This window comes from Saccopteryx leptura, chromosome 3 (genome assembly GCF_036850995.1).
Source record: "Saccopteryx leptura isolate mSacLep1 chromosome 3, mSacLep1_pri_phased_curated, whole genome shotgun sequence".
Taxonomy (NCBI): domain Eukaryota; kingdom Metazoa; phylum Chordata; class Mammalia; order Chiroptera; family Emballonuridae; genus Saccopteryx; species Saccopteryx leptura.
The window spans coordinates 268,914,862-268,937,786 of NC_089505.1; the positions used below are offsets into that span (position 1 = coordinate 268,914,862).

Below are 22,925 nucleotides of genomic sequence, written 5' to 3' on the forward strand. Positions count from 1 at the left end.
CTGGTAATTTGGTTATATCTGACTCATTCAAGTCCTTTTCTGGGGATTTCTCTTGATTCATTTGTGTTGCATTTCTATGCCTTCTCATTTTTTCTGTGTATAAGAAGGTTTTGACCACTGGAGTCCACTGGGTATGGCCTCTGTGTTCCCTAAATGTGGTCTGTCTGCAGGCCTGCCACTCCCTCTGCCACTGCTGCCTAGGACATTTGGGTTTGGGCCTTACCTGTGCCAGCCCACTAGGGCTGTTGCTCCAGTTTCTTCCCTGCTTCCATGGGAGGGGCTGTGATCATGTGCCCAGGTCTACAAGCCTCTGAGGCCTCCATGTTCACCCAGCCCCCCATGGGTGGGGCCACAAGCTTCAGCATCGCAGGCAGGGGTAAGCACCTTTGCTCACCTGCGGGCCTCCACCTGCTTCCAGGCTTTTGCCCCACCCCCACTGGAGGAGCTGGTTTGCCCCTCCGGTTGAAAGCTTCGGTTCCATAGGCCGGGTGAGGCTGCATGCCAGTGCACCCTTTCTCAGTGGTGGGTCTCCGCCTCTTCTGGGATTCCTGCCCTTCCCCAGCAGTCTGGATTGCAGGCGGCCCACAGCTGGGTTTGACCACTTTCATGCATCCCCTCCACCCCCTCAGGGCAAGACTGAGCTCACTCCCAGGCCTCAGTCATGGCCTGCTGGCTTCTTCCCTTGAGGATGGAACTGCACTTCTGCATCCTTCTGCTGCCCACCCTCCAGCCAGCCCTCAGCCATGTGGGTAGGGGCGCTGCATCTCAGACCCTAACACTCAATACTGTAATCCCGAAAGCTTCTTCCTAAGGGACTCTGCTCTGAGTGCCGTGGGAGAGCTTGTTTGGCTGGTGTCCTGCTTCCCTTTGCTGGTATCGCTGGTTCCAGAAGATATATTCTCTTCAGATTTGGGGAGTGACTCAGCCCAGGGGTTAGGGTGGCTGTCCCTAAAGTGTTTCTCCCTGGGCCTCCTAGATTACACTCTCTTCCTGCTACTCTGGTCCTCTTCTCTCTCCCATCCCCCAGAGCCCCAGGTGGATGGTTGTGAGAGATGTTTTCTGTGCAGTCCCTTTAAGAAGAATCCTAGGTCTGAGAAATCTGTCTCTTTCTCACAAACAGTATCCTGACTTGTTTTGCAGCTAAATACTTTCTGTATGCCTCTTCTAGGCTCTGGGGCTGCAGGCTGGGGCTTTGTTTCTGGGGTTCAGGACCCTCCCCACTCCGCTAAACTCATTTCCCGCCACACGAGTTTCTCTGGGCTGCCGTTCACTCCTGGGAGCTGGGCAGCCCTCTCCGCATTTCCACTTTTCCTACCAGTCTCAGTGTGGCTTCTTCAGTGTTCCTTGGTTGAAGAGTCCTCTTAGTTTAGTCCAAAGTTGGTTTTTCCAGATTATGGTTCTTAAAATTAAGTTGTAATCCACTTTGGTTCTGGAAGGTGGAAGTTGGTACATCCGCCTACTTCATTGCCATCTTGCCACCTGAATTTAGATTTTAATGAGAGTAACTGACATGGAAAATTAGGGGAAAGGCAAGATGGAGGAAAGAGTCCTCAGAACACACAAGGATGATATTTTTCAGAGAAGGTTTCATTCTATGAATCAAATGTATAAAATAAATAAATAAATAAATAAATAAATAAAAAGCCTTTCTCCCCTTTATTTTTCAGGGATATTTCTTCCACCAGACTGCAGGCCCTGCCTAGCTATGGACTGGAGTCCATCCACACGCTAATTGCCACATCATCCTATTCTCTAAAAAAATTGCCATTAAGAGAGAAATTTTCAAATCTCCTGGAAGCTATACTGACTTACCCCAGCCACTGCTGTGCGTTTAGAAACTGGCCAACAAAAGAGTAAGTTGAAAACAAAAGGTAAAGCCTGCCAAGCTGTGGCAGAAACTCAGCTATCAAAATAGAAAACTGGGCCATGGCTCCCTGACCTTTTGCTCCCTGCCTTCAGGATCACTTTCAGATAGACAAGAAGGAAATGAACCGCCCTGGTTCCTCTGAAAACTGGTTCCAGTTCACCCTGCAGATGGAAGGCCTATGTACCCTATCCTGAGCTAATTGAAGTATAGCCTTAAATTATCTGGCTGTAAGCCCTGGCCGGTTGGCTCAGTGGTAGAGCGTCAGCCTGGCATGCAGGAGTCCTGGGTTCAATTCCTGGCCAGGGCACACAGGAGAGGCACCCATCTGTTTCTCCACCCCTCCCTCTCTCCTTCCTCTCTGTCTCTCTCTTCCCCTCCCACAGCCAAGGCTCCATTGGAGCAAAGTTTGCCCGGGTGCCGGGGATGGCTCTGTGGCCTCTGCCTCAGGTGCTAGAATGGCTCTGGTTGCAACAGAGTGACGCCCCGGATGGGCAGAGCATCGCCCCCTGGTGGGCGTGCCAGGTGGATCCTGGTCAGGCGCATGCGGGAGTCTGTCTGACTGCCTTCCCGTTTCCAACTTCAGAAAAATACAAAAAAAAAAAATTATCAGGCTATAGCCCTGGCCGGTTGGCTCAGTCGTAGAGCGTCAGCCTGGCATGCAGGAGTCCCAGGTTCGATTCCCAGCCAGGGCACACAGGAGAAGCACCCATCTGCTTCTCCACCCCTCCCCCTCTCCTTCCTCTCTGTCTCTCTCTTCCCCTCCCACAGCCAAGGCTCCATTGGAGCAAAGTTGGCCTGGGCTCTGAGGATGGCTCTGTGGCCTCTGCCTCAGGCGCTAGAATGGCTCTGGTTGCAAGAGAGCAGTGCCCCAGATAGGCAGAGCATCGCCCCCTGGTGGGCGTGCCGGGTGGATCCCAGTTGGGCGCATGCGGGAGTCTGTCTGACTGCCTCCCGGTTTCCAACTTCAGAAAAATACCAAAAAAAAAAAAATTATCAGGCTGTAATAGCAGCTGCAAAATTGATACAAAGCTGGCATTTTGAAGCTCAATTAGCTCTAACCCTTATATGAGAGCATCCTTTCTAAAGAGATGAGAGAAGTGGCCTCAAGAGGGTAAATTTTACCTAATATCTTAATCTTTAATGTAAAATAGACCCCCCAAAAAATTCCCTACAGAAGGCTTTTGTTTTAAGCTATTTCTCTAGCAGCAGCAGATCATCTGTTTCGGAACAGAATCCTAACTCCCTAAGGATCAGCTCAGGGGACAGAAAGGGCACAGGCTTCGGGCTGGTTTGTGTCCAGTAAGGACATCTTACTGCTGATTCACATCAGTCCAGAATGGACTGGCAGGGTGTGTAGGGTTTCAGTCTTTCCTTAAAGCATTGCTCTTCAGACTTTATTATTATTATTGAAATGCACGGCAAGAACTACCTTTTTTACATCATAACCCAGTGCACATCACACATGTAACTGAAACAAAACAAAGCAATACTTAACTTTGTGCATGTGATATGCTCTGCAGTTTTCTTGTCTATTTCACTGTTTTATTTCACGGTTGTTTGTTTGCTTGTTTGTTTGGGAGTGCTTTGGGAGCACCAAGGAAGAGTTTGTAAATGGTAGCAGGGCGTATGCAAGGCTTCCTGAGGAAGTGACTTCTGAGCCTGGAAGAAGAGGTAGGAGCTGGTTAGGCAGGTGTGGGGAAAAGCATGCAAAAAAGATAAAATAGTTCCTGTGAAGGTACAAAGACAAGAGACAGCAGGGTGAAAGTCACTCAGAAAAACTGGAACAAGAGACTTCTGGGCACACGGAGGAAGGAAGGGGAATGAGGGAAGGGTTCTGAATGCCTGGCCAAGCTGTTCAGAGGAGGGGGAACCACTGAAGAATTTAAAGCACAATTACTCAGATTCCTTTTGTAAAACATCCCTCTGGCAGCAGAAGGGAAGATAGGCTAAAAATGAGCAAAGCTGGGGAGAGACCAACAGAACAATACAGACACTGGTTTATGATAAAGCTCATTCTGGACATGACTGTTGTGGTAAAGAGGGCACAAACCTGAAAGTACTGACATGTAATAACTAGTTCAGGGGATTTGTTCCATAGATGAAAGAGACTACCTCTATGTATAAAAGGGGGAGGGGGTAATACAACTGTGGGCCAGTATCAAAGTGTAATGGGAATGTAGACACATAGGGGTTGTCTTGATTGGAATTAACTGACTCCATCCGTATCACTAAAGCTCGGATCCTTGAATGCTAGGGAGGACACAGAGCCTGAAGCTGGGCCAGTGGAATAATGTTTATGCAGTCTCTGAGTCACCCCTGCCCTGTAGCTGCTAAATCGGGATAATGCTCACAGCTGCCTGGACAGATGGCCCCAAAGACCTCCTTGGTATCTATGATTAAAATTTCAAAAAAGATAGAGTAGACGGAACTTAGTGCTATTATCTGAAGGACAAGAACAACCACATTTCATGTTAACTGTAAATTGGTTCACACAATCTCTTAGTGTTAGATTAGAGCCAGTCCGTCTTTCCCTCCCTCCCTCCTTCCCTCCCTCCCTCTCCCTTCCTCTCTCTCTCTCTCTCTCTCTCTCCCTCTCTCTCTCTCTCTCTCTCCCTCTCTCTCTCTCTCTCTCTCTCTCTCTCACACACACACACACACACACACACACTCACAAAATCTGATCCAAATTTCAGGCTGTATCATCCTCACCCCAAATAACAAGTTGATTAGTGTTTTAAAGTGAGTCCAGTAGGTCAATAGTTCGGATATATTCTGCACTTTCCTGCTTCTATACAAAGTCATTCCTAAAAGGAACTGTCTTGTTAATAGTGGGGAAGAATCATATATAGAAACGTCCAAGTTTGGATGGCCTCATTTCTCCTTCCTCCTTAGGAAAGATAGAAGTTCTCACAGCCTGATCTCCTTACTTCTCTTTTCTCATCAACTTTTTCTTTGTTCCTCCCTTTGGTTTCATTTTAAGAATGTAAGGATAGGTCTTCTTTTAATTCCTTGCCCTTTCCCCCCCTTTTCTATTGGATAAACTGATTAAAGGGAAAGATAAAGGGAAAAGGAGCACCCACACGTGCTCCTGCACATAACTGAGAAAAGCAGAAAATTCACATAATGATGTCAGGTGCAGCACCTTCAAATCCTTACAGAAGAGATTCCCACTTACAAATTCAAAGCCATGAACTCCGAAGGGTTATTTGTTCATCAAGGCCAGCGCAGTGAGGAGAGTGGTGAGGAGCAAACCTTAATACACCGTAAAGGTAGCTTTTAATGAGCACTGAAAAAATCTGTGATTCAATATAACAAATTTAAGAGTTGGGTGTTTTTTTTTTCATCTCCAGAGCCCACACAAAACACTTAGCATTCAGAAGCATTTTATCAAAGCTGGAAGCACTCTAATGACAATTCAGAAGCCTTTACTCTCTCCCCAGGAAGCATTTCAGTTAGGACAATGGTGCAGAACACCAAGCTGGGGTAATAGGTAAAGAATTTGGATGAACAAAGCATAAATAGACGTGATCAGATTCAGTTTAAAGACCAAAAGCTCAACTGCTTTTTTTCCCCCGCCGCTTCTCTTTCAGGCAGAATTTTTCATTTTCCATTTTTGAAAACTTTTCCAAACAATGTGAAAGCACAGCAAGGAAACCAAATAATGAAACACTGTAAGTATTTGCATGCAAAGAAACTCGGGAAGCTGCGTCTCATTCTGTGCGCCCCTTATTATTATTATCAGTGTCAACAATTTCCTTTTGATAAAGTCTTGGTTGGGGGGATGTTTGCAAGGCATTTTTTTAATGGCTTCAAAATGAGAACTTTTCTTTTCAAGTGGCCTCCAGTTGATCAGGTATCTCATTCAACTGGTTAAAAATAAAACAACTCTCTAAATAAGAACCAACATGTTCATTCTACAATATTAAATTCTCATCAGAAATTCAAATTTTATTTGCAGTATTTTAATCTCATTATGAGTTTGTTTAAATGACAGCATCATTTGTAGGAATATTCACTGGACGTATGATCGGCATCCTACCAAGATTAACTGACGGCAGACTCTAGAAGTAGCCAGTTCCTTCAGAGAGACATAGGCTATCTTGACCATTTTGCTCTGGAATTTAAAATTACTTGCCCTTAATGCTATCACCAACATAGACTAGATGGGAGCTATGTTTCCATTCTACTGACTGACTTTTTAAAATATTCTTCCTGGCTGTCTTGGCATTTCACATACCTTCAAATGTAAAAAAAAAAAAGGAAAAAAAGCAGGCCACATTTACTGCTATTTAGAAGTTTATCGTTCCCCCCATATGTCCTTCAAGCTACAAAACCAGATGCCCTTCTAAGATACCCTGTCAATCTCCATTCCCTCGTCCACATCTTGTTTCTTTTCTCTTCTTTTGACCCTCCTATCAATCTACAAGTTATACGGAGGTAGCTGGGTAGCGTGATGAAAGGCTTCAGGGCCCCTCAGAGTTGGATGTGAATCCTTGGCAATCATGTCCCTGTAATGCTGGATATTCCTGGACAAGGCATCCTTGTGGAGCCTTCTGCCCTCATCTGTAAGGGATAGCAGAAATACCATTTGGCTTTCAGAAATATGAGAGTGCAGGGAGCTGTTGAAGAATGTCACAGCATGGAAGGTACATTTTAAATATTATACTCTGTGACCTTTTCTTTTTCTTTTAATTAGGTCTCTCACCATCTGGCCTCTAGGGTTCCTTTTCCACACTCTTCACACTCTTCCCTCTTGATAGTCTCTCCATCCCTTACCTTCCACATTACTCTTTTGCAATTGTACGGCTTTTTTGGATACAGTCAATGGTAGCACCAAAGAATGATTTGGGGAGGGAATAGTTTAGCTCACTCTCAATAATCTTTATTAGCTTCCACTGCAAGCCTTCCCAAATGAGCACACAATTTCAAGTTTGCTAACACTGCTTTAAAATAAATTCCCTCATCTCTAGCATCCCCCAAACTACCTGAAGTTTGTAATTTAAGTTTAAAAAGTACACTTTCTGCAAAAATATTTTTTATGGTGAATCCCTTACCTCCCCTTTTCTACCAGATTGCTATTCCTGAGTCCCTAGGCTTTAGAAACTCTAGCACCAACCACTAACACTTACCTGCTCTCTCCAAGATATCATGGTGTCCTTACTGCTATGGCTGGCCCCATTGTTCTCCTAAAACTCCTGTCTCTTGTCCTTTGTTCATTGTGACCAGAACAGTGGTCTGCTGCCACTCCTTCCTCGGCCTCAATATTGCCTGTGCAAGTCTATTTACTTTCACTGCATACATCTTCAGCACTAAGCACCACTCCATGCTAGGTTTTGTCAATAAGCATGCTGCTGCCCTCTGGAGCCATCCCAGGACACAAATGTAAGCTCAGCAGATGGGTATCTGATCTGAAGACAAATCGCCGAGGAGAAAATTGCTAGACATAGGTCCAGTGGCACAAAAGGAAAGGAGAAAGAAACGAAGGAAGGGAAGAAGGACAGAAGGAAGGACAGGCAAACGACCAGAGGAGTGGGAGAGAAAATACACCTGACCTCTTATTGATATAAATTTATTCAGAAATCCTGGCTGAACTTTTAGAAGTTCAAATCAGTGCTTCTAGAAGCTGAAGAAGTTTTGATCAGAGGAAAGAAGTAAGGGAAATTAAGGCAGCAACAGTTGGAAAGCATTCACTTGATTTGATAAAGGCTATTATTGGGTAGGAATCACCCAGGGAATCTTACTTAAAATGCAGATCCCTAGGCTCTGTCCCTAGAAAGTTTGATTTAGGATTTGGAGTAAAGCCAGGAATCTGTATTTTACAAACATCTCAGTGACTCTGATGGAAGTGGTTCAAAGACACTGAGGAAAACACTGACTGGGAGATGGTGACGGAGAGGAAAGGCCCTTGGACCTCGTAGCGCTGCCACTGGGGCCTCGTGCTGAGGGTCTTAGGCAAGCACTTCCCTGCTGTAATCTTGGTTTCCCTACCAATAAAAGGTGGGATTCAATGAGATGTTCTATGGACTTTCTGAGTGAAAGAAATAACCTATTTTCTATAATCGTCCTTTATAACCACCCTATCTCTTTAAAGCTTAAAAAATAGGTAATTATATTGATGTGCCTGAAATGAGGACAAATGTGCTGCTTACATTTAATAATAAAGCTGGTGAGGTTCCCTGGTCGCCCTCTGTGCATGACGGCAGTCCTTCTCCAGCCTTGTGTTTATTTCTCTGAATGTTGGCACCTTTTTAAAGTCCTGGGTCATAGATGTCTTTTTCTTCTTTTTTAAATCCGTGTTCTTTCCCTTTCATAATTGTACTCTTCAAATACATCATTTTATCCACTAATTGAATTAGGTACACACTTCAATATATACAACATGAGAAGCTAAGTTTTGAAAGTGGAGAAAAATACTCTTTTAATGTGTGAGGGACTCTCAGGTGAAATACATAATTGTAATAGCCCCTACAGTGTAAAAAAAAAAAAAAATTATGCTCCAGCTCCCAAGATTACAGTAGCAGACTGCGGGCAAAGAGAAAATTTGCTGAGCCAACATGCATCATACTGTATGCAGTGAGCCTCTCAATTCCTCTCAGAGCTAAGATCACTCTAGCTTATTCATTCCACAGATATCCATTGAATGGACACTCTGAGCCAAAGCTGTATGAGGCACTGAGATTTCAGAAATAAATAAAACCTAGTCTCCTAGTTTCAAGGAGCTAATAAACTGTTAAAGAAGTCAGACACACATCATCACGTAATGACAATAGTATCTATGCACTGTCATGTCAGAGATGAGGAGTAATAAACTCCTTGGAAGTGTAGCATCATGAAAGAGGATCACAAAGGATCTTATCTCTAAGGATGAGGAGGAATTCACCAGAGTAATGAGAGGAAGGGAAGAAGAAACAGCACATGCATACAAAAACAGAGGATGGAACAGTGGGACTTAATCTGAGAACCACAAGTCACTTTATGTGCCCACAAGGACAACTGCACAGGGGATGTGCAAGATAATCATAGGAATGCCTTACATTCACTGACCATTTAATACATGTCAGGATTTATTCTAAACATTCTACATGTGTTAGTGCATTTAATCCTTAGCATGACCCTAACAAGGAAGATAAGGTTATACCTATTTTGCAAATAAAGTATTTGAGGCACAGAGATGTTAAGTAACTCTCCTGGTTTACCCAGCCTGTAAAGACTGAAACCCAGGCAGTCTTGCTTCAGAGCCCATGTTCTGAACTGTGCAGCACTACAGCTTCCTGGAGATTGGATTGGAGAAGGAGGCAGAACCGAGATCGAGGAGGAACATGGAGGTCATCACAAGGAGTCTAGATTTTATTCCATAGCCAATGAGAACCTAGGAAAAGTTTGAAATAATAGATTTGTACTTAAGAAAGGCCACCCTGGCCAGCAGGCTCAGTGGTAGAGTGTTGGCCCGGCATGTGGATATCCTGGATTTGATTCCCAGTCAGGGCACACAGGAGAAGCGACCACCTGCTACTCCACCCCCCCCCTTTCTCTCTCTCTCTCTCTCTCTCTCTCTCTCCCCCACTGTCTCTCTCTCTTCTCCTTTCACAGCTATGGCTCAATTGGTTCGAGCGCATTAGCCCCACACACTGAGGGTGGCTCCATGGAGCCTCTGCCTCAGGCGCTGAAAATAGCTCAGTTGAGAGCATGGCCCCAGACAGGAGTTACCAGGAGGGCCCAATCAGGGCACATGCAGAAATCTGTCTATCTCCCCTCCTCTCACTTGGAAAAAGAAGAAAATAAAGGCCATTTTAGGAGGAATGTAAAAATGGACTGGCTGACAGCTAAAATTGGAGGAAGGATACCAGGAAGAAAATGTAATTGACCCTTAAAAGAGGATGAAAACCTGAACTCAAACAGTAGCAATGGGGTTGGGAGGAAGGGGGTGGCAGAGGTGGGACTGTTTCTTCACTAGGCACAGTGTCCCTCTTCACTCCACTCCCTGAATTTAATTTATACCCCAAAGAGTATCTATTTTCACAGTTTCTTCCTATTGTCCATGCCTATATTCTTCCTCTGCTTCTAGGGTTCTACTAATCCATCTTTGGTTTCTATTTCCCTCTGGGCTATTTTATTAGCAGGGACTAAGGTGCAAGCAAGTCCACCACTAGCTGCCTATGGTCAACAATGTGAGTCTTCCAGTCCCATTTGTGTTCTGCCACAAACAGCTACATCAGTGTGGTTGGTAATTAAACAATATAGTTAAGAAAATTCCAAGAAAGAATTCTTTTCCATTTAGCAAGCATATGCCTTTATATTTGTTTTTAAAAAAATCCTCTGTAAACAGTTGCATTGCCTTTGCATCAACGTATAAAATCTATTTATTAAAGAGTCAAATGGTTTTTTTATTCCCTTAAGAAACTCCTACATCAATTCAGAGCTCTCAGATAATTTAACAAATAAATGTAAGACTGAGAGTATTGTGGCTTTGTTGCTTTTTTGTTTATTAGGTTTAAAAAAAAAACTAAGGATGGTTGTTGAATTTTTTAAAATAATCAGAATCATAGAAAATCCCTTAAGTTTACACTGAGCCTAAATATTCTTCTTACAGTTATTCTGCCATCTTTGCTGAGAGTGAACTGAGTGGCTGGGACTATGACTATGATTTCTGCTCACCCAAGACAGTTCGATGTGCTCCTGAACCAGATGCTTTTAATCCCTGTGAAGATATTATGGGCTATGACTTCCTTAGGGTCCTGATTTGGCTGATTAATATCCTAGCCATCATGGGAAACATAACTGTCCTCTTCGTTCTCCTGACCAGTCGTTATAAACTGACAGTGCCCCGTTTCCTCATGTGCAATCTCTCCTTTGCAGACTTCTGCATGGGGCTCTATCTGCTACTCATAGCCACAGTTGATTCCCAAACCAAAGGCCAGTATTATAACCATGCCATAGACTGGCAGACAGGAAGTGGGTGTAGTGCTGCTGGCTTTTTCACTGTATTTGCAAGTGAACTTTCTGTCTACACCCTCACAGTCATCACACTAGAAAGATGGCACACCATCACCTATGCTGTTCAGCTGGACCAAACGCTGCGGTTGAGACATGCCATTCCGATTATGCTTGGAGGATGGCTCTTTTCTACTCTAATTGCCATGTTGCCTCTTGTGGGTGTCAGCAGTTACATGAAGGTCAGCATTTGCCTCCCCATGGATGTGGAAACCACTCTCTCACAAGTCTACATATTAACCATTCTGATACTCAATGTGGTGGCCTTCATCATCATTTGTGCTTGCTACATTAAAATTTATTTTGCAGTTCAAAATCCAGATCTAATGGCTACCAACAAAGATACAAAGATCGCTAAGAAAATGGCAATCCTCATCTTCACTGACTTCACCTGCATGGCACCTATCTCTTTTTTTGCCATATCAGCTGCCTTCAAAGTTCCCCTCATCACAGTAACCAACTCTAAAGTTTTACTGGTTCTTTTTTATCCTGTCAATTCGTGTGCCAATCCGTTTCTATACGCAATTTTCACAAAGGCATTTCGAAGGGATTTCTTTCTGTTGCTGAGCAAATTTGGCTGCTGTAAACATCGAGCTGAACTTTATAGAAGGAAGAATTTTTCAGCTTATACCTCCAACTGCAAAAATGGCTTCACTGGATCAAATAAGCCTTCCCAGTCCACTCTAAAGCTGACCACTTTGCCCTGTCATTATACAGTTGACAAGACTTATTGTAAAGACTGTTAACTGTTACATCAGTAACCACATTATTGAACCATATTTAAATATGTAAAAATTATCTGTATTAGTAATTTTAACAAAGAGCTGGTTTTAGAAAATTATTTATTCTTAGGCACATTAGGCAAAGAGAGACCTATACCTAGTTCAAAGTACAGTCCATGACCATCAACAGTCTAAAAATTATTTGTCATTGGTACCTGATAACACACAACACAGAAGTTGAGAGTGTTTAAAAACTTTTATAGCAATTTTGTCTGTTGAATCTACTATTAAAAAATAAGGTGAAATTTTGCATCCTTGATGTTTTTTTTCTCATTTCAACTTTGTAGTAATTTATATTGCATTTTATAAAAATGATCCATAAAAGATTTAAAATAACTCTTTTCCTCAGATAGTTTGAGAAATGCACTCTAGAGATGCACAGTCCAATGTGGTAGCCACTAGCCACATGTAGCTAAATAAAAATTAAGTTTAAAATGTAGTTCCCCCTCAACCTAATTTTAAGAACTATCATCTAAAAAAGCCAACTTTGGACTAAACTAAGAGGACTCTTCAACCAAGGAATACTGAAGCCATACAGAGACTGGTAGGAAAAGCAGAAATGCAGAGAGGGCTGCCCAGCTCCCAGAGCAAACGGCAGCTTGGAGAGACTCACGTGGCGGGAAGTGAGTTTAGTGAAGAGGGGAGGGCCCTGAGCCCCAGGAACAAAGCCCCAGCCTGCAGCCATAGAACCTAGAAAAAGCATATGGACAGTATTTAGCTTCAAAATAAGTCAGGATACTGTTTGAGAGAAAGAGATTTCTCAGACCCAGGATTCTTCTTAAAGGAACCACACAGAAAACCTCTCTCACAACCACTCACCCAGGGCTCTGGGGTATGGGGAGAGAGGAGAGGACTGGAGTAGCAGGAAGAGAGTGTAATCTAGCAGGAATAGGGAGAAACACTTTGAGTGACAGCCACCCTAACCCCTGGGTTGAGTCACTCCCTAAATCTGAAGTGAATATTTCCCCTGGAACCAGCAATACCAGCAAAGGGAAGCAGGACACCAGTCAAACAAGCTCTTCTGCGGCACTCAGAGCAGAGTTGCTTAGAAGGAAGGCACCTTAAGGAATACAGTATGAGTGCTAGGGTCTGAGGTGCAATGCTCCCAACCACACTGCTGAGGGCTAGCGGAGGGCGGGCAGCGGCAGGACGCTGAAGCACGGTCCTGTGGGTAGGGGCAGAAGCCAGGCCGGGCCACGACTGAGGCCTGATGTGAGATCAGTCTCGCCGGGTGGGGGCAAAAGGGGCACAAAAAAGCCGTCCTGCCAGCTGTGGACCATCCTGCAATCCAACCCACAGGGGAAAGGCAAAAGCCTTGGATCTGCAAAGACCTGCAGCTGAGTGCAAGCATGCAGCCCTGCCCGGCCAGCAGAGCCAGGGCTTGTGACCCAACAGGTGAGTACAACTTCGCCTGCAGGGGCAAGGTGAAAGCCCGGGAACAGGCTGAGACCCGTGGCTGAGCAAAGGTGCTCACCCCTGCCCACAGTGCCGAGGCTTGCAGCCCCAGGTGCAGTGCACCACCCCACCCAAAGCAGCAGGGTGAAGGCTAAGGCTTGTAGACCCTGGCACATGAACACAGCCCTTCCCATAAAGGAGAGGCAGAAACTGTAGCGACAGCCAGAGCTGCACCTGACAATGCCCATACCCAAATGCCTGAATGCAGGAGGCAATGGCAGAGGGGGTGGTGGGCCTGCAGACAGACTATACCTAGGGAACAAAGAGGCCACACCCATAGGACTACAGTGGCCAAAACCTTCTTATACACAGACAATATGGGAAGGCAGAGAAATGCAACCCAATTGAATAAGAGAAATCCCCAGACAAGGAAACTAAATAGCATATTATTAAATAATGAATGGTTTAACAATGAGATCAAAGAAGAAATAAAGAAATTCCTAGAAACAAATGATAATGAGCATACATCAACTCAAAATTTATGGGACACAGCAAAAGCAGTCCTGAGAGGGAAGTTCATAGAATTACAGGAATACCTTAAGAAGCTAGAAAAAGCTCAAATAAACAACTTAACCCTACATCTAAAAGAACTAGTAAAAGAACAGCAAGTAAAGCCCAGAGGTAGTAGAGGAAGGAAATAATAAAGATCAGAGTGGAAATTAATGACATAGAGGCTAAAGAAACAATACAGAGGATCAATGAAACAAGGAGCTGGTTCTTTGAAAAAGTAAACAAGATCGATGAGCCTTTAACCAAACTCACCAAGAAAAAAAGAGAGAATACTCAAATAAATAAAATTAGAAATGAGAGTGGAAAAATAAAAACTGACACAATAGAAATACAAAGGATTGTAAAAAAAATACTATGAAGAACTGTATGCCAAAAAATTAGACAACCTAGATGAAATGGAGAAATTCCTTGAAACATATAATATTTTAAAAATCAATCAGGAAGAATCAAAAAACCTAAACAGACCGATTACAACAAATGATATCGAAACAGTTATAAAAAACTCCCAACAAACAAAAGCCCAAGGCTCGATGGCTTCACAAGTGAATTCTACCAAATATTCAAAGAAAAGCTAACTCCTATGCTTCTCAAGCTATTTAAAAAAATTCAAGAGGAAGACTTACAAGCTCCTTTTATGAGGCGAGCATAATTCTGAATCCAAAACCAGGCAAAGACAACACAAAAAAAGAGAATTATAGGCCAATATCCCTGATGAATCTAGATGCTAAAATTCTCAACAAAATACTACCGAACCCGATCCAGCAATATATGAAAAAAATCATACACCAGGATCAAGTGGGATTTATTCTGGGGAGGCAAGGCTGATAAATATTTGCAAATCATCAATTTGATTTAACATTGGATTCTTCACATAAACAAAAGGAAGGAGAAAAACCACATGATAATTTCAACAGATGCAGAAAAAAGCATTTGATAAAATCCAGCACCCATTCGTGATCAAAACTCTCAGCAAAGTAGGAATACAGGGAATATACCTCAACATGATAAAGGCCATCTATAACAAACCCACAGCCAACATCATAATCAATGGGCAAAAATTAAAAGCAATCTCCTTAAGATCAGGAACAAGGCAGGGGTGCCCCCTTTCACCACTCTTATTCAACATAGTCCTGGAAGTCCCAGCCACAGCAATCAGACAAGAAGAAGAAATCAAAGGCATCCAAATTAGAAAAAAAGAAGTAAAACTATCATTATTTGCAGATGATATGATACTGTGTATAGAAAACCCTAAAGTCTCAGTCAAAACACTACTGGACCTGATAAATGAATTCAGCGAGGTGGCAGGATATAAAATTAATACTCAGAAATCAGAGGCATTTTTATACACCAACAATGAACTGTCAGAAAGAGAAGTTAAGGAAACAATCCCCTTCACTATTGCAACCAAAAAAATAAAGTACCTAGGAATAAATTTAACCAAGGAGATTAAAGACTTGTACTCAGAAAATTATAAAACAAATCAAGGAAGATACAAACAAGTGGAAGCATATACCGTGCTCATGGTTAGGAAAAATAAACGTCATTAAAATGTCTATATTACCCAAAGCAATTTATAAATTCAATGCAATACTAATTAAAATACCAATGACATACTTCAAAGATATAGAACACATATTCCAAAAATTTATATGGAACCAAAAAAGAACACGAATAGCCTCAGCAATCTTGAAAAGGAAGAATAAAGCAGGAGGTATCACACTTCCTGATATCAAGTTATACTACAAGGCCATTGTACTCAAAACAGCCTGGTACTGGCATAAGAACAGGCATATAGATCAATGGAACAGAACAGAGAACCCAGAAATAAACCCACAGCTCTATGGACAACTGATATTTGACAAAGGAGGTAAGAGCATACAGTGGAGTAAAGACAGCCTCTTCAACAAATGGTGTTGGGAAAATTGGACATCTGCCTGAAAAAAAATGAAACTAGACCACCAGCTTACACCATTCACAAATATAAACTCAAAATGGATAAAAGACTTAAATGGAAGCCATGAAACCATAAGCATCTTAGAAGAAAACATAGGCAGTAAGCTCTCTGACATCTCTTGCAGCAATATATTTGCTGATTTATCTCCACGGGCAAGTGAAATAAAAGACAGGATAAACAAATGGGACTATATCAAACTAAAAAGCTTTTGCACAGCTAAAGACAATAAGAACAGAATAAAAAGACAAACTACACAATGGGAGAACATATTCGACAGTACGTCTAATAAGGGGTTAATAACCAAAATTTATAATGAACTTGTAAAACTCAACACCAGAAAGACAAACAATCCAATCAAAAAATGGGCGAAAGAAATGAATAGAACTTATCCAAAGAGGACATATAGACCAATAGGCATATGAAAAAATGCTCAATATCACTAATCATTAGAGAAATGCAAATTAAAACCACAATAGGATATCACCTCACACCAGTCAGAATGGCACTCATCAACAAAACTACACAGAATAAGTGCTAGCGAGGATGTGGAGAAAAGGGGACCCTCCTGCACTGCTGATGGGAATGCAGACTGGTGTAGCCACTGTGGAAAACAGTATGGAGATTCCTCAAAAGATTAAAAATTAAACTGCCTTTTGACCCAGCCATCCCATTTTTAGGAATATTCCCCAAGAATACCATAGCACAGTTTGAAAAGGAGAAATGCACCCCCATGTTTATGGCAGCATTGTTTACAATAGCCAAGACCTGGAAATAGCCCAAATGTCTGTCAGTAGACGATTGGATTAAAAAGCTGTTGTACATATACACAATGGAATACTATGGGGCCATGAAAAAGAAGGAAATTATTTTCTATGACAACATGGATGGAACTGGAAACTATTATGTTAAGTGAAATAAGCCAGGCAGAGAAAGAAAAATATCGTATGACCTCACTCATGAGGAATCCAAAGAACAATATGAACTGAGTAGAATAGAGACAGAGGTGGTATCAAAGGATCCAGAAGGAAAGCAAACAGAGGGAAAGGGGATGATAAGGTGATATGATGGGATGAGAGCAGAAAAGCGAATCCTAGAGGGAAGGGGGGAGGGTGTTATGGGGAGGGAGATGGGGGTATGTACTGGGGAACACGTGTGACTTTAGAATCTATGTAAATACAATAAATTAATAAAAGAAAATGTAGTTCCTCATTTGCACTAGCCACATTTCAAATGTTCAATAGCCACACATGCCTAGCAGTTACCCTATTGGACAACATAGACAGAATATTTTCATCATCACAGAATGTTCTATTGGACAGTGCTGTTCTAGAGACTTTTAGTTATCCCCTGCCTAGGTTTTATTATTTAAAATTTAATGTAAGGTAAACATCTAAAGGTACTTTTCAGCCTATGTTCTTGGTTGGGTGTTTAGTCCCTAAAGACCAATGAGACATTAAAGAGAATGTAAACTCCTTATCTTCTCTCTTTGCTCAGGATCTTGGCAATAGTGTGCAATACATGTGCAGAATTAAACCAAAGTTACAAAATTTATAAGAAAAAAAATGGGCTTTTTCCTTTGTATGTAAAAGGATTAAAAATATTTAAATTTCATCCTTTCTATCTTTGGTGGTATAGAAATATATATCCAATTTTGCTAAAAAATATTTTAATTTATCAGAATTGATTCTTATAGGACAATGAAGTTCCAGTTTTGATTGCAGTGTTTTTTGTATATTTTCAACTTTTAAAATAAGTTTTGTTGAAAGCTTATTATATGCAAAACATATTTTACATGTTAACCCATTTAATCATCATAAAATTTTATGATACAGATATTATTATTCACATTTTATAGCAGAAAAAACTTTATTACAACTTCTCCAAGTTCTCAAAACTAATAAAAGATTAAGTTCTCATTCAGGACCCCAGTTTCATAACTACTGTGTTTTGCTGCCTTCCATATCAACAAATTATAGTCATCCAAAGTTCTTTAAATTTTCCCCAGATTTTTATTTTGCACATTTTCAAACATAAAGTTGAGAGAATTATGTAACACACACCCATATTTGAGAGTCAACATTTTACTATATCCCTTTTATTACAAACTATATAATTATCTATCCAGTATTTATCATTTCTGATACATTTAAAGTAAGTTTCAGATTTCAGTACCTGTCATCCCTAAATACTTTAGCATGCTTATCATTAACCAAGGTTCACTATTTGTTTATACTTTTAGGTAAAATTTACATATGGTGAAATGGACAAATCCTAAGCTACCATTTAATGAGTTTTGAGAAATGAACACACTCATGTGACTCAAAATCTCAATAAAGATATAGAATACTATCACACTCAGAAAGTTCCCTCATGCCCCTTCCTAGTTATTTCCTCATTCCCACTACCTGAGGTAACAATAATTCTGGGTTTTCTCCACAGTTTAGTTTTGCTTGTAGAACTTCACATAAATGGAATCATACAGTATATACTGTTTGTGTAGGCTTCTTTAACTCAACACAGTGTTTTTGCTATTCATCCACGCTATTGCTAGAATCAGTTTATTCCTTTTCATTGATGAGTAAGATTCTATTATATAAACATAGCACTGTTTTCCATTCTCCTATTAATGAATGTCTGGGCTCTTTCCAGGTTTTAGCTCTTCTTTGACATTGTATTAAATAAATGTAGTCATAACTAGACTCTCTAACACATTTAGTCTGTTTTCAATCTTAACATCATTGTGCAAAGTGATTCAAAATAGATTATAAGGCCCAGGCCATTTGGCTAAGTGGTAGAGCATCAGCCTAGCATGTGAATGTCCCAGGTTTGATTCCTGGTCAGGGCACACAGGAGAAGCACCCATCTGCTTCTCCACCCTTCCCTCTCTCCTTTCTCTCTCTCTCTTCCCCACCCACAGCCAAGGCTCCATTGGAACAAAGTTGGCCCGGGCGCTGAGGATGGCTCCATGGCCTCTGCCTCAGGCACTAGAATGGCTTCAGTTGCAATGAAGCAATGCCCCAGATAGGCACAGCATTGCCCCCTAGTGGGCTTGCCGGGTGGATCCTGGTTGGGCATATGCGGAAGTCTGTCTCTCTGCCTCCCCACTTCTCACTTCAAAAAAAAAAATACAAAAAAAAAAAGATTATAAAATATTATAAACTCTATAAAATTCTGGAATGTTTTTCATATTTCTGTCTTTTTTACTCCATAACTAGTTGCATGTATTTACTCAGATGCAGTCCTTTCTCTTATAAGCTAGTATCCTAGAATTTGTTTCAGTGATATGAGAATACTAATTAGTCATGTTGCTATCTACATACATAACTTCTGATTTATACATAAATCCCCAAGCCAAAACAACTAAGTAAACAAAAAGCAGAAAGCAAAACAAAAATGAAACATATCCTTGTGAAAAAACTTTAAATTACACAATTTCTGTTTGTGTGACAGATACAAAGAGATAGAAGGACAAATAGGGACAAACAGGAAGGGAGAGAAATGAGAAGAATCAATCCTTTGTTGTGGCATCTTAGTTGTTTGTTGATTGCTTTCTCATATGTGCCTTGACTGGGGGGTTAGAGCAGAGCGAGTGGCCCCTTGCTCAAGCCAGTGACCTTGGGCTTCAAGTCAGTGACCTTTGGGCTCAAGCTAGCAACCATAGAGTCATGTCTATGTTCCCAAACTCAAGCCAGCAACCCCGCACTCAAGCCCAATGAGCCTGTGCTCAAGCCAGCGACCTCAGGGCTTGAACCTGGATCCTCTGCATCTGTCTCCAACACTCTATCCATTGTGCCACCACCTGGTCAAGCTAAATTACACACTTTTAAATATTGTTTGAGCCCAAGGAACTGTACATACACTCTGAAAATAACTTGTATGGCCTTTTCCACAAATATTGATCTTTACTTTCTATATTATAACTTTAGTTTTTTGTGGGTTTTTGTTTTGCTTTGTTTTTTAGCAAAAAAAAAAGAGACAGTAAGAGAGAGTAAGTATCAACTCGTAGTAGCATCACTTTAGTTGTTCATTGATTGCTTTTTTTATTAATTTTACTGGGGTGACATCAATAAATCAGGGTACATATGTTAAAAGAAAACATGTCCAGGTTATCTTATCAATTATGTTGCATACCCATCACCCAAAGTCAGATTGTCCTCCGTCATACTCTATCTAGTTTTCTTTGTGCCTCTCCCCCTCCTCCTTCCCCTCTCCCTTCCCCCCCCCATAACTACCACACCCCTGTCAATATCTCTTAGTCTCACTTTTATGTCCCACCTACATATAGAATAATGCAGTTCTTGGTTTTTTCTGATTTACTTCTTTCACTCTGTATACTGCTATCAAGATCCCACCATTTTGTTGTAAATGATTTGATGTCATCATTTCTTATGACTGAGTAGTATTCCATAGTGTATATGTGCCACATCTTCTTTATCCAGTCATCTATTGAAGGGCTTTTTGGGTGTTTCCATGTCTTGGCCACTGTGAACAATGCTGCAATGAACATGCGGCTGCATGTGTTTTTATGTGTCAATGTCTCTGAGTTTTGGGGGTATATACCCAGAGGGATTGCTGGGTCATAAGGTAGTTCTATTTTCAGTTTTTTGAGGAACCACCATACTTTCTTCCATAATGGTTGTACTACTTTACATTCCCACCAACAGTGGATGAGGGTTCCTTTTTCTCCACAGCCTCTCCAACATTTGCTATTACCTGTCTTGTTAATAATAGCTAATCTAACAGGTGTGAGGTGATATCTCATTGCAGTTTTGATTTGCATTTCTCTAATAACTAATGAAGATGAACATCTTTTCATATATCTGTTGGCCATTTGTATTTCTTCCTGAGAGTAGTGTCTGTTCATGTCCTCTTCCCATTTTTTTATTGGATTGTTTGTTGTTGAGTTTTATGAGTTCTTTGTATATTTTGCATATTAGGCCCTTATCTGAGCTGTTGTTTGAAAATATCCTTTCCCATATAGTTGGCTGTCTATTTTCTTGTCAGTTTCTCTTGCTGAGCAAAAACTTAGTCTGATGTAGTCCCATTCATTTATTTTTGCCTTCACTTCCCTTGCCTTTGAAGTCAAATTCATAAAATGCTCTTTAAAACCAAGGTCTATGAGTTTAGAACCTATGTCTTCTTCTATGTACTTTATTGTTTCAGGTCTTATATTTAGGTCTTTGATCCATTTTGAATTAATTTTAGTACTAGGGGACAAACTGTAGTCGAGTTTCATTCTTTTGCATGTAGCTTTCCAGTTTTCCCAGCACCATTTGTTGATGAGGCTTTCTTTTCTCCATTGTGTGTTGTTGGCCCCTTTATCAAAAATTATTTGACCATATATATGTGGTGTTATTTCTGGACTTTCTATCCTGTTCCACTGGTCTGAGTGTCTATTTTTCTGCCAATACCATGCTGTTTTGATTGTTGTGGCTCTATAATATAGTTTGAAGTCAGGTATTGTAATGCCCCCAGCTTTGTTCTTTTTCTTTAGGATTGCTTTGGCTATTCAGTGTTTTATTTTGTTTGTTTTGGGGGGGTTTTTTTTTGTATTTTTCTGAAGCTGGAAATGGGGAGGCAGTCAGACAGAATCCCGCATGTGCCTGACCGGGTTCCACCTGGCACGCCCACCAGGGGGCAATGCTCTGCCCATCTGGGGCATTGCTCTGTTGCAACCAGAGCCATTCTAGCGCCTGAAGAAGAGGCCACAGAGCCATCCTCAGCACCCGGGCCAACTTTGCTCCAATGGAGCCTTGGCTGTGGGAGGGGAAGAGAGAGACAGAGAGGAAGGAGAGGGGGAGGGGTGGAGAAGCAGATGGGCGCTTCTCCTGTGTGCCCTGGCCGGGAATCGAACCCAGGACTCCTGCACACCAGGCCGACACTCTACCACTGAGCAAACTGTCCAGAGCCTATTCAGGGTTTTTTAAAGTTCCATATAAATCTGATGATTTTTTGTTCCATTTCTTTAAAAAATGTCATTGGAATTTTTATGGGAATTGCATTAAATTTATATATTGCTTTGGGTAATATGGCCATTTTGATTATATTTATTCTTCCTATCCAAGAACAAGGAATATTCTTCCATCTCGTATCTTTTTCGATTTCCCTTAACAATGCCTTGTAGTTTTCATTATATAGGTCCTACATTCTTTGCTATGTTTATTCCTAGGTTTTTTAAAAATTTTTTTGTTGCAATCATGAAGGAGATTATTTTTTTGAGTTCGTTCTCAAATGTTTCATTGTTGGCATATAGAAAGTCTATGGACTTTTGTATGTTTATTTTGTATCCTGCGACCTTACTGTATTGGCTTATTGTTTCTAGTAGTCTTTTTGTAGATTCTTTGGGGTTTCGATGTATAGGATCATATCATCTGCAAAAAGTGATACCTTTACTTCTTCTTTTCCGATATGGATGCCTTTTATTTCTTTGTCTTGTCTGATTGCTCTGGCTAGAACCTCTGGCACCACATTAAATAAGAGTGGCGAGTGGACAACCCTGTCTTGTTCCGGATTTAAGAGGGAAAGCCTTCATTTTTGTGCCATTTAATATGATGTTAGCTGATGGTTTATCATATATGGCCTTTATCATGTTGAGATATTTTTCTTCTATATTTTGAGAGTCTTAAACATAAAATTGTGTTGGATTTTATCGAATGCCTTTTCTGCATCTATTGATAAGATCATGTGGTTTTGTTTTGTTGATATGGTGTATTACGTTAACCATTTTACGTATGTTGAACCATCCTTGAGATTCTGGGATGAATCCCACTTGATCATGATGTATTATTTTTTTAATATGTTGTTGTATTCGATTTGCTAGTATTTTGTTTAGTATTTTAGCATCTGTATTCATTAGAGATATTGGTCTGTAGTTTTATTTTTTTGTGCTGTCCTTGCCCGGTTTCAGTATGAGGGTTATGTTGGCCTAATAGAATGTGTTTGAAAGTATTGCTTCTTCTTCAATTTTTTGGAAGACTTTCAGCAGAATAGGAATCAAGTCTTCTTTGAATGTTTGATAGAATTCGCTAGTATAACCGTCTGGGCCTGGACTTTTATTTTGGGGGAGGTTTTTAATCGTTTTTTCTATTTCTTCCCTACTAATTAGTCTGTTTAGGCTTTCTGCTTCTTCTTTTCTCAGTTTAGGAAGGTTGTCTTGTTTTAGGAATTTACCCATTTCTTCTAGATTGTTGAATTTAGTGGCAAATAGTTTTTCATAGTATTCTACAATAATTCTTTGTATATCTATAATATCCGTAGTGATTTATCCTCTTTCATTTTGGATTTTGTTTATATGAGTCCTTTCTTTTTTATTCTTGGTAAGTCTTGCCAAGGGTTTGTCAATTTTGTTGATCTTTTCAAAGAACCA

General features: G+C 41.0%; 1 protein-coding gene across 1 annotated transcript in view; it reads left to right on the plus strand.

Moving 5' to 3' along the window:
- The window catches only part of LHCGR (luteinizing hormone/choriogonadotropin receptor), a 231,427-nt gene extending 219,823 nt beyond the window's left edge, over window positions 1–11,604 (plus strand). The window contains exons 14-16 of the mRNA XM_066372725.1: window positions 1,668–1,853; window positions 5,458–5,538; window positions 10,458–11,604. Coding sequence (XP_066228822.1) covers window positions 1,668–1,853; window positions 5,458–5,538; window positions 10,458–11,604 — 1,414 coding nt within the window. The remainder of the gene's footprint in view (window positions 1–1,667; window positions 1,854–5,457; window positions 5,539–10,457) is intronic.
- The last annotated feature ends 11,321 nt before the right edge of the window (window positions 11,605–22,925 follow it).